This window comes from Sus scrofa, chromosome 6 (assembly GCF_000003025.6).
Source record: "Sus scrofa isolate TJ Tabasco breed Duroc chromosome 6, Sscrofa11.1, whole genome shotgun sequence".
NCBI classification, from domain to species: domain Eukaryota; kingdom Metazoa; phylum Chordata; class Mammalia; order Artiodactyla; family Suidae; genus Sus; species Sus scrofa.
The window spans coordinates 129514367-129527583 of record NC_010448.4 but is presented as its reverse complement, the minus strand read 5'-3'; the positions used below and the strand labels follow the sequence as shown (position 1 = coordinate 129527583).

The 13217-nt window shown below is 35.2% G+C and overlaps 1 protein-coding gene across 9 annotated transcripts in view; it reads left to right on the top strand.

Annotated features, from left to right (window-relative positions):
- The window catches only part of PRKACB (protein kinase cAMP-activated catalytic subunit beta), a 115811-nt gene extending 108624 nt beyond the window's left edge, over positions 1–7187 (top strand). For all 9 annotated transcript variants that reach the window (XM_021096363.1, XM_021096361.1, XM_021096364.1 and 6 more), the window contains one exon: positions 3888–7187. In XM_021096363.1, the coding sequence (XP_020952022.1) occupies positions 3888–4013 (126 nt within the window). In that variant the 3' untranslated portion in view covers positions 4014–7187. The remainder of the gene's footprint in view (positions 1–3887) is intronic.

Here is a 13217-nt window from a genome sequence, read left to right as displayed (position 1 = left end):
AATTCAGTTTTCTCCAGTTTTATTGTAGTAAAGTACACATAATGTAAAATCTAATAGCTTAACCAAATGTAAATGCACAGTTGGTGGTGGTAAATACATTCATACTATTGCACAACCATCACTACCATCCATCTCTAGAATTTTTTTCATCTTGCAAAACTGAAACTCTACCTGTTGTACAATAACTCCTATTTTGTCTATCCAAATATTTACGTTGTATTTGAGGATCTTAATTGGGATTACAGTATACAGTATACTACAGAGGAGAACCAAAATTTTGAGAATTCTCCGCAATGAACATGTTATATTTCTGCAATTATTCAGATATTTTCTGTCATTCAGTAAAGTTTAAGAGATCCCCACTCTCATATATGCCCAATTTCTTTCTCAAAGTTATTCCTTAAATTCATGTTTTGATTGCTATTGTGAATATGTTTCTTTCCCATCATAAGAGTAATAAAAAAAGTTTCTGTGTTTATAATTGGCCATTTTGCTAAGTACATTCTGTTATTGATTTCCATGGGTTTTTCAGTGATTCCCTTGGATTATATTGACAGATAATCATAGTGGGCAGAGGTGTCATTTACCTCTTCTTCAGTATTTGTATCTTTTATTTCCATTTTGTTTTACTATATATGCTAAATGTCTAGAATAATATTTTAAAACAGTGGGCCTGTTGAGCTGTCTTGTCCTGTTCCTCTTTTGAGTGTGAATGCCTTTCCTGCTTTACTACCTACTATGAAATTAGCTATTTACTTGGATAAGTATTCTTTATCAGATTAAGGAAATATACTTGATTACTAGTATACTGTATTTTTTTCTTGACATATTAGTATAAGGAGTTATATTGGTGAGATATCCAACATTCCTGAAGTGAACATTATTGAATCATAGGGTATTATTATTTTAATACCTGCCTTAAGTCAGTTTGCTAAAATTTTATTTAGAATTTTTACATGCATAGTCATAAGTTTTGTTGCCCTGTAGTTATTTTTTTTTTGGAGTTGATTATGTGGATTCATAAAATAAGTTTGGAAATTTTCCATGTTTCTTATTCTTAGGTAAATTTAAGGAACATAGGAATTATCTTGTATTTATACCTTGGAAATTTTAACTAATTCTTCTGTGGTTCTTGGTCTCATCAAATTTTTGCCTCTTGAGTCAATTTTAGACTTACATTTTCCTATAAAATTGTTTATCTCCCTTTGTAATTATCACCATTTGTATTATCTTTATCATATTATTGTTATTATATTTAGATGGATCGATTAGATTTTCTTGACGCATGTTCTTTTTATTAGTATTTTAAAGATTTATGATGTATTTTGAATATTTTTAGAATTATAGTCAGAAGTAAAAATTTCTGCTGTTACTTAGCTAACATTTGCTAATATATCCATATCATGTATTTTAAATAATTATTCTCAAAATGGGTAGAACTGAACTGCTACTGCTTACTTAGCATTCATGTGCTTTCCAACGGGCTTGATTTATCTCAGGTAGTAAACAGCTTATCTGCCAAAAAGAAGCACACTATAAAAAGCAAGTTATATGTGTTGGGCAAATTGATCAATAGCAGATCTTGATGATCAATAGAAAGGACTTGGAGATCCCTGGATAATTTATAAATAGAAATAATTTAGTACTTTAATGTAGCCATTTGTTTTAATATCATCTCAATTATAGAATGTGCAGAAGTACAAAAATTACAGTAAATTTGAATAGTTTTCATAGTCTTTTTTTTTTAATTCTCTGACCAACTGCTCATGAACAGCAAAATAGCCAGAGGCATCTGGCAGCAAGACAAGAAATGGGAGAAAATGGCCTGGACAATTCAAACTGTGCAGTCATTCTCTAGAGATGATTGTCTGAATAGGTATAATCCTAAATTTCTGCCTGGTTAGACATGAGGAAACTGCGTAGCTCTTTCTGCTGCATGGTACAGAACTGCTGGCCCCGAAGCAGGGTGCATAAGGCAGCCAGCTGGCAAACAATAAGATACTAGACTTTCTTTTCCTACTTTTTTTTTACTTCATTCTTTTTAGATGTCTTGTCTGTGTCTATCTTTTAATAGTTTAATTAGGTGTGTAAATAAGTTATAAATAACTATACGGTGATATATATTCAAATGTGTTTTACTAAAAGTCATACAAATGAAAGAACTTTGGTATGACATTAGGAACAGCTCTGGACTGGACTTGGAGAATTATGAATTTGAAACCTGTTTTATTTAGCCACTTATTAGTCACACAAATTTCATCAACTTTCTGTTTTATGATCTGTAAAATGCAAATAAGACCACCTGCCCTCTCTCTTTCACAGTGTTCTGTTGAGGAAGAAATAAAACAGTGTGCATATAGTTGTTTATAAACATTATAGATGCTGTGTAAATTGTATTATTTTTTTCAGCTTTTAAAATATTTTCCTCAAGTATATTCAGTACATCGCATTATAAAGACCATATTTTATGCTTTTTTTTTTTTCTTTTTTTTGTCTTTTTAGGGCCTCACATGTAGCATATGGAAGTTCCCAGGCTAGGGGTCGAATGGGAGCTGTAGTTGCCAGCCTACACAGCACAGCCACAGCAACACAGGATCCAAGCCGTGTCTGCGACCTACACCACAGCTCACAGCAACACCAGATCTGTTAACCTACTGAGCAAGGCCACGACCTCATGGATACTAGTCGGGTTTATTACTGCTGAGCCACAACAGGAACTCCAAGATCACAGTTTAAATAATGGAAAGACATTTTGTTTTTAGGATCAAAGGAGAAAAATATTCAGAATTTATCAATTTTGTAATTCTAAAAGTTTTTTTTCTAATTCCCCAGAAATGTTGGATAGCCAGATATTTTAAACAAAATAAACTGGGGAATTCAAAAGGAAAGAAGATTAAAAGTAAGTCTGAGTTATCTGTAACCTCAGGAAGAAGGAATTAAGGGAAAAGGGATAGAAAATAGACTTTAGAAATAAGGAGCTGATAAAAGAAAAACTGGAGTTCTGTAATCTTAAGTGCCTGCATTTTGATGCCAGCAGTTAATTATTATGTTGGTCTGTACCATTCATTGAATGAAAATATTGAGATCAATGACAAACCTACAGTTTGCTTCTTCTTTTAATGCTGTTATCATTTAGGGACATAAAGGCATTTAAAAATTGCCACTGTGTAATAATAGTCAATTTATTTTCCTTAGCGTTTAGAAATTCTCAGGTATTTGTTTTTCCACTTTTTTCATACCACCAAGCAGTTAACTCACTTCTGACACTGTCTGTTTGGAGATACCAATTGCAAGTCCACTTTGTGCTTCTGATTAACCTCAAGAGTCCCACAAATCCCTGAGAGTTAATATGCTGCAGTGGCTTACACAACTGAGAAACATTACTTGCTAGTTAGTTACCAGTTAATTATAAAGGGGTATAACTCAGGAATAGCCAGTTGGAAGAGATGGAAAGGGCAAGGTATGTGGGAAGGCACTCAGAGCTTTCTTCTTTCTCCAGGCATGCCACTCTCCCCACAACTGTTGACCAAGGTCTCTCTCTGACACCAAAACCTTTTTCTTTTTGAGTTTTATGGAGGCTTCTCTAAATAAGCATGAGTGATTTAACCATCGTCTGTCGGTAACTGAACTCAAAGTCCAGCCCTTCTCCCTTCCCAGAAGGTCAGGGGATGGGAGGAAAATTCCAACCCTCTAATCACAGGGCTGTTTGGGACTTTCCTAAAGACACCTCATTAAACATAACAAAAGATACCTTTACCACTCTTAGTTCTTATGAAACCCAAGGGTATTTAGGAGCTTTGTGCCAAAAACAGGCACAAAGACCAAATATATATTTCTTACTATAAATCACAATATTACACTTATGTTTCTCTCTGTCTCCATTACAGGTCGAAGCTCCGTTCATACCAAAGTTCAGAGGCTCTGGAGATACCAGCAACTTTGATGACTATGAAGAAGAAGATATCCGTGTCTCTATAACAGAAAAATGTGGAAAAGAGTTTTGCGAATTTTAGAGATGAGCAAGAAGATGACATCAGAGCTCGCACTCAGTCTTTGCACTCTGCTAAGAGATAAGGTAGAGCTGAGACCGTCCTTGTCGAAGCAGTTACCTAGTTCCTTCATTCCAGCGACTGAGTGAGGTCTTTATTGCCGTCATCCGTGTGTGCACTCTGCATCCACCTATGTAACAAGGCACTGCTAAGCAAGCATTGTCTGTGCCGTTAACACAGACCTAGACACTCTCCTGCTTCTCTTTGATTTGTCTTTCTCCTCTCCTCCTATGTCCATTTCTTCCTTTTTCATTTTCACTAGTTTTTCTGCAAATAGTGCTTCATTTTATTTTGTAGGTCTTGCAGACGGGCAGTGTTATGCCTCTGTGACATTGGAAGGGAAGGATAAGTGTTGCTTTGGTAGTTCTTACCAGTATTTTTGCTGGTCAGTTGCTTGAGGATACACTTTCTAATAATTATTTTTACTTGAGTAGCTCATACTCAGTTTTGCCAAAACTCTTGACAGTTTTTAAAGATAGAATGTCTTTTCACCAAGGATATTTATACAAATAAAACAAACTTTCTTAGAACTCACTAATACAGACTAGCTGGACCCAGCAATTTGGATTCCTGCAGATCAGAGACTTTATTTCCCTTTATCGCCTTTTCTGTCATCCTCCCTGGAGTAACTCGGTGACCAGCCTGTGCAGGGTGACAGATGGGTCTCATTTGCAGGAAAGGCTACTGATATGGATCATCGTCACCCAGATTCTCTCATTTGGTACCAGCATTTATGTAGGTTATCAGAGAAGAATTCTAAGGATTTCTAAACCTTAACTTTCCATAAGGGTTTTAGCCAGTATTTTATTAGAATATGACTAATGAAAGTGACAGATTTTTAAGTTTCTCAAATAGTCCTCATAGTAACTTTTTACAAGAAGAGGAATGAACTAAAAAAAAAGAAGGTGAACACTTTGCTAAGTCAAACAAATGGCTTGATTATTGTAAACAACATAGAGGCACTTTTGTTTAAATAGAGAAGTTTTTTGTGTGTTTTGCTTTGCTTTGTCTTGTCAGAGTCAAGAACAAAAGTTGTTGCCAGGTGATTATGCTGGTGTACTATACTTGTCAGCCTGAAATAGAGGCACTGTTGCAACTTCGGCTTTCATCCTATGCCTCATCAATGAAGAAAGGGGGCAAAGTTTATAAAGCTGCCACAATTGTATTTTAATTTTGAGGTGTGGTAATTTTGGATATGTCAGACTTTCTATCTTCTTTCAGTAAACAGAATTGTGATCATGCAGATACAATTTTAGTGTTTGGGTTTAGTTTTTTATATATACTTTTTTGCCGACTGACTTAACAATATTGCTGTCATGTGGAAATTTCAAGCACTTTTGCACATTTTGTTCACCGTTTGTTGAGAAAACATGGCTTAACTCGGTTTTTTAAATATTTTTTCTCCGCCTTTACATTTCCTGTCTAGTTTTATCTCTGTGCGTCAGTGACCTATCTTAAAACAACACACCAAAATAGCTGAAAATAAACTGTGTTCATTTTTTTATGATCAACTAACATGCATATGAGTTGTGTTTAATCAAATGGATTTTAATGTATATAAGCACTCTATATGCTTCATTACCGGTGCAGGTAGGTCACTGACTACTCCTTTTCATCCATACTGCACCCTTGTAAAGCCTTTGAAGACACTGAAAAAACCTGTCTGAGCTGTTCCCTGCATCAATCTGTACATCTTTTGGTTGTCAAGTGTTTATGCACGGTCATGTCACTTAGAAGCTGATACTGATTTGTCAGTCCACCTATATTTAAAATGTGCAAGAAAAATATGAAATACTTTGCTGTAGCAAGTTTTTATGTAACAAAAATATATCATGTTAATAAATCTAAAACATCATTTGTGTAAAATATTTTAATTAGTTTTTTTGTATTTCATTTAGACCCAAGAACATGCTGATCATGTATTCTGTATGTATGCTATAGATGCTATGGTACCTTTGTTGTATATTATTGTAAAATTATTACATAAAAATTTTAATAAATCATGGGGGTGACAATTTGATGATTACATTTTTAGTTTTCAGCTAAACTAAAAGGATTTCTATGAATTCTAAAAAAAAAAAATTTATGAAATTACAACCGCCCAGCACAATTTGCTGTAGAATCTACCTAGGTAGATGACCCCTGGGCATACATTGGTTTTGATGGCTATTTACCCATTGCGTTTAACTCTCCACACAAAGGGCATCAGCAAGCCTTCAAATACATCAGGGGAGTCTATTTCTGACCACTGATGTACACTGAATTAGAATATCTTCGAATTATATAAAAGTCCCAGTTTCAGCCACAGTTTAGCCAAAAATAAGGTAAAAACTTGAAAAAGAAGTGGAATGAATCAGTATTTAATCTCAGATTACATTTTTTCAAACAAAAGAAATCACATTTTCACTTAGTAAATAATGAGACAGCATGTAGAGGAAGGAGCCCTAGGCTGAAAGTCAAGGCAGCTGAATGTCAGGCCTCTGTCACTATCAGCATGACCTTGGCCTCAGTACTCTTACCTGTTAAATTGAAAGTTCCATTAGCCAGTTTCTAAGGTCCCTTCTAACTTTAACAAGTTGTGATGAGATCTTTTTATTTGACGTTCTGAAGGGATAACATGCTTTGAAGTAAGTCTCAGTAAGGGGATACCTTAGAACGTCTTTCTTCTCCTTACTCTTACAGTGTTCTTACAGTTCTCTGAACATCATGAGAACCTTGTGTTTGTTCTGATTCCTTCCTCTTTCACTGATGCGAAATATCCAATTGATATCAAACTGTCAACCTACCAAAAAAGATATTGTGGCTTGTGGGCATTGCTGTCTTGTTTTGATATGTTCTTGTAGTGACTGCCCATTGGCCTGAAAATACTCATTGTAAGCCTAAAAAAAAAAATCATTTTTCTCTTTCCTACTGTTTCTTCTGCTTGTTGAAGAATCAAATGAAATACTGTATGTGAAAGCACCTTGTAAATTGTAGCCTATCAATGTAAAGTGTTAAGGTGTTGTTATTTCATTAATTACTCCTTTGTTTAGAATGGAATTTCCTATGCGCCTCTGTAGCTAGGAAATGCTGAAAACAACTGTGTTTTTTAATTAATCAGTAACTGCAAAATTAAAGTATCTTCAAAGGATAAAAGAATTTATTGAGTCTTAGATCAATTTAGTACCCTTGTTTCCTGATTTATTTTCTGTGCATACTATGGATGCTTACGGATTCCTAGTTTTTAATGTGTTTGGGTAAGAACAGAGCAATAGGAGGTTAAATGTCCACCAGTCTAGTCTGCCTGGGTATTTACTGAGAAACTGCTAGATTTATTCCATAGTTTTTAAAGTGTTCCTACCTTTTCCTCATGCTTCTAGTCTAAATTACTATTAAAATACTGAAAATATTTGTATTTAAAGGATTGACAATGCAAGAGCCCTCGTACTTACTTATATTGTGATAATGAACATGAATTTATACTTTTTTCTTCAGAAGTGCTTTTGAGCTATAACCTTTTACGGTTTTAGCTAAGTTGATTATTGTGTGTTTCTATACTTATCCTTTACCTCAAGAAATACATTTTTAGGTAATTGGTTTTTTTTATTTTTTATTTCTGTGATCCTCACTGCACACATTTGTAAATATTGATGCATTTTATAACAATTTTAATGTTTTTATAAGTAATGATAAGATTGCTTCATCTTACCACTGTTAAGACAATATAAATTATAGTTTCCTCCTTTCTTTAGGTAACAAATTATCAAAATCTGGGCGTATCATTACTATAGAACTATCATTATTTTAAATTAATTTAACTTTTCTCTGACACACATATATTGGATGTGAAGTAAATACTTTGATTTTAGCTTTCCTGAACATTTTCTATATGCCTTACTTAATAACCTTTGTACCCTCTAATAAGGGCTGTTGTGTCCCACTAAAATTCCTGTGTTGAAGGTCTAACCCCACTACCTCAGCATTTGACTGTATTTGAAGGTAGGGCCTTTAAAGAAATAATTAAGGTAAAATTAGGTCATATGGATGGGCCTTAATCCATTAAGACCTGTGTCTTGATTAGAGGAGATTAGGACACAGAAAACTCACCAAATAAGGGGTGACCATGTGAGAACATAAGAGGAACACAGCCATCTGCCAGCCAAGGAAAAAGGCCTCAAAAGAAACCAGCCCTACTGATACCTTGACCTTGGACTTCTAGCCTCCAAAACTCTGAGAAAACAAACCTCTGCTGTTTTAGCCACCCAGCTTGTGGTACTTTGTAATGGCAGCCCTAACAAATAGTACACCCACCGAGTGTACTCCCATGGTGAAAGTCTGGCATTCATCTTCAAGTGCTACATACTTGGCTAATACTGAAGTAATTTACCATAAGCCACCCCCACCTCCAAAAAAAAGTGTGGTCATAGACATCTGCTGCCTGTTTCCTTTCCTGGAGCACTAGCAGGAAACAGCTAACAAGAGGAGGGAAAGCACAGGAACTGAAAGCACTCCTAACTCCTGGTCAGACTTGCCCTTGGCATCAGGCCATCCTCTTTATAATACAGCATAAAAGTGAACATGCTGTGTGTGTGTGTGTGTGTATAACTGAGTTACTTTGCTGTACACCTGAAACTAATACAACATTGTCAGTCAACTATACTCCAATAAAATTAAAACAAAACCAAAAAAAAACAAACAAAAAAACTGAACACACCAGACTCAGTCTCTGCCCATCTCCTGATGGTGATGTTAACAAAATGGCCTAAAGGAAGGCATGAATGGGGATAAGGGACTGGTAAGGGAACCCCTGCTGGTCCGTTGTCTGATTGTTGAGGGGATAGTGATGCTCACAGCAAATGTTTACCTTAATGTGTTGGTTTTCTATGGCCACTGTGACAAAGTACCACAAAATTAGTGGTTTAAATGACGCAACCTTATTATCTTACAGCTCTGAAATTCTGACTCCTGAAATGAGTCTCACTGGTTAAAGTCAAAGCATCAGTGGGCCTGCTCTCCTTTCTAGAGGCTGTAGGGGAGAATTTGTTTCCTTGCCTTTTCCACCTTCTAGAGGATGCTCAATTTCCTGACTTGTGACTTCATTCCTCCATCTTCAAAGTCAGCAAAACTGGGCCGAATCTTTACACTACATCCCTCTGACATCCTTTTCTGCCTCTCTCTTGCATTTTCAAAGACCCTTGTGATTGAGCCCACCTAGCTAATCCAGGATACAGTCCTCATTTTAAGATCAGCTGATGATCAACCTTAATTCTTTGCCATATAGCCTGACACATTCACAGGTTCCACGGATTTAGACATGGCCATCTTTGGGGCACAGGGAGTGTGAGGGAGACATTATTTACCACATTTAATATCATTTTAGGTGGAAAATATGATTATATGAAAGATGGGAATACAGATAACCTTTCACAATTCAAAAAGAGCAAAAGCTTAAACTGAGATTTTCCTGAAGCATAGGGCTTAGCATGCAATGAATATTCAAGTACATTGAATACCTAATTGAGTAGCAATATCAGTTCTACCTTGAAGGATACTCAACATCACTATTCTTCAGCAAGTTGAAAATTAAAACCACAAGTAGATATGACAACACATCAACAAAATATAGAATGACTATGAACACTAAGAATACTAAGTGGTGAGGGTATAGAGCAAGAGGAAATGTCAATCATGAAAATGGTATGACCACTTTGGAAAGCAGTTTGGCCATTCACTATAAAGTTAATATTCGTATGTCATGACTAGCCTTTCTGCCTCTATGTATTTACCCGAGAAAATGAAAACATATGTCCACACAAAGACATGAATGTTCACAGCAACTTTATAGCAGTCCCAAACAAGTGGATCAACAGATAGTGGTATATCCATGCAATGGAAGACCAATGTATGGATATTCCATTGAAAATGAAATCAATGAACCAATGATAATTGAATGAACTCCAATGAAAAGAAGCTAGGTACTGATAAAAGCAACAACATGAATGCATCTAAAATGAATTTTGGTTGTATGCATTGGTCAAAATTCAACAAACTTTAAAATGAGTGCATCTTAGTAAAGATGATTTTAAGAATTATGGAGAGAAAATAAATTTTAGAGTAGATATGGTTAGAAGGTCAGTGATCTGGAAAATATAGTCAAGGAAGTCTCAGAATTCACATTCAAAGATGAAGACAGAAAAATATGAGAAAAAAGTTAAAATATGAGAAGTTAGCTTCAAGAGAGATAATAATTGTCTGAAATTCCTGAAAGGAAGAGACAGAAATAGGCAAGTAAAGTCTTCAAAGTTCTGAATGATTATTTTACCTAGAATTATGTAACTCAGCAAACAATTATTTCACTGTAAAGGGGGGACCTAGTTCCTAGGCACCTTAGCCCTCTGGCACCTAGATAGGTCTGGCCAGTAGGAAGTGATGGTAAAAGGCTAGAGGATGTCAAACAAGTATAATCAAGAGTGTTTCGCTCCCCATCACCCTCTGTGATTCTGTACCATTTCCTGAGTCTTCATTGTTCCAGCTCTGCTCACTGTCATGGTTCCATGTTCACCAGGCAGCCCTGGTTCCTAAGCCCTGTGAGCCCTGCCTCCTTTTCCTTCCAGTCTAGGGCTGATAGGGCTCCCTGCTGTTGTGCATCTTTGGATAACTTCACCATTTTAATATTTGTCTTTATTTTTGGTTGCTTTTTATAAACTTCTCAGTAATAACATGACCACTACTTTTTTTGTTCTGTTTGATGCTCTAGTCTCCCATTATCCATGTAACCAATTCCTTCAATTAAATCTCCTCTGTGGAAATACCTAGAATGGATCCTGCGTTCCTGACTGGAGCCTGATCGATGTTCCCATTATTACCACTGCTGCTATACATCATGCTGAAGGATCCTAGCCACAGCATAGAAAGAATGAAGGTGATCCCAGCCATCACTCTAAGAGATGAAATAGCAATGGCAAAATAAAGACCATTCCTATTAAAATAAATTGTGAAAATTTTCTATCAACAGGTACTCTCTAAGGAAGGAACTTCTAAAAATGCATTTCAAGAAAAAGGAAAATGTTCCCAGAAAGAAGAAATTGCTTCTGGAAGTTTAAAGGAAAGGAAAAAAAAAAAATAAACATCATTAGGAATAAGAAATGAGATAGACACAGAAAAGCTTTTAAAAATTAGAATTTTCATCAGGCTGGAAGTTAAAAGACACCCAACCCCTCCATTTCTCCTCCCACCGTCTCTCCTCAAACACAAAGAAATGGTAGAATATATTTTCAAGTATCTTTAAGGACATGGATAGGACTCAAAACAAGATAACCATCTCCACAGATTAGAAAGGATGAAAATGCAAGTGGTAAGTGGGGTCTGAAGTCACAGGTTTACTAATATACAGAAAAAAAAATTTATTATAGTGAGATAATTGTAGTAAATGCAAAAGAAAAGAAAATTCTGAGTTGATAATGGATATTGAAAACAAAGATAATCTTATTGCATCATTGAATTAAGAAACTATGGATGAAATAGAAAAAGTAATCATAAACTTTTCACTAAAATGAAGGGGAAAAACAAATTGTATGTTTAAAAAAAAAAAACAAAACACTATTTTCAGAAAAATTTGACAGAGCTTTCCACACCAAACCATATCCTAGTGAAGGTTCTGAACTTCAAGGATGAAATTTTATGCATAAGATCAGGTCACCTCCAAGGTGATGGCAGAATCAGGCTGGCCTCACACATCCCCACAATATTACTTGGAACCAAAAGACAATTAAGAAATGGTATAGACGTCTAAGGGAAAGACAGTGTAAGCCAAGAGTATGCTACCCAGTCAAGCTGCATTTAACTTAAAGGCACAAGAAATGTCTCTTTGAATAATCAAAAGAAAGAAAACTTAGAGCCCCCTTCACATTCAATTGAAGAACTCAGTAGTGAGGGAACTGTGACAAAAAGCCCATGGTGAAACACAATGAACATCTGAACACCAGTGACATAAACACCGATGCTAATTACAAGTATAAAACCAAATGTAAATGTTTCAAAGTTGGCAAAATTAGAATAAGATAACAAAATTGGAAGGTAAGAAAAGGAAGTGAGACTGTTAGTTTCCTTATCTTTTATGGCAGGAAGTCAACTAATGGAATCTAAAATTAGCACATGTGGCTAAATAAGATAACTAACTTCTCCATGATTTTTTATAATTTTGTAATTCTTTTGTGGGGAAGGACCATTTATCAGCAGTTTTCGTTTTCACTGAAACTTCTTTTTCTTGTGTTGAGTTCAGTTACCCTTATTTTCATTTCAGTTTCTTCTGGTAAATTGGATTTTATAATATAAGTAAATTAAATCAGAAACTTTCTATTAAGAATTATAATTTTTATAAAATGAGTGCTATCTAGTTAGTATCTCTGTGTCTCACCAGCCTGTTTCTATTTATGCATAAAAGGAAGCCTAACATGGTACAGATAGCATGGAATTTGGCGTTATTTTATAACTTCTTCTTTGTACTTTGCTGAATTGCCTGCATTCTTTATAATGATAGAGTAATTAATCAAAAATAAATATCCCCCATAAGAGAGCATTAATATCTTTTACCTTTTTAAAAAAATAATTAAATATTATGAGATTTACTCTTAGCAATTAAGCCATTTTCATCAGCATTCATTTTTCTTAAGAAATCCGGGTCCTTTCAAGATTGAAAATGAAAAATGACAATACTTTTAAACAAGCTACCCAATGTCACTGAAGTGGCCTCATTATCATTGCCTTGAAGAAATGATTTCACCTCATTCTTCATTTTCCCACTTCATGAGTACTCTTCCTTTTAACAGCTAAGCCCATCGTCATGTAGAGAGGAGACTCTTGGCTTTGCTGCCCATTTCTTCACACAGTATGCTAAAAACTCATACTCCGTGATCACAACCAACTTGTTTCACTATTTTCTGTAATACTGTCAGGAAGCACATAGCTGAGTTAGGGGCAGACTGTTCTTCGTGAATAAATCATGTGGTTACTGACACCCAGAAAAAAGCCTCTTTCATTCAATTAACAGTGTCCTTCTTGGTCACTTGCTGATCTGTGGATAATAATCACTAACCAAAAGCTTTCTTCCTGTGATAAACAAATTTTAAAAAGCTGCCAAGCACTTCTTCACATATATTCAACACCAAAAACTGTTTGAATTTTTGAACT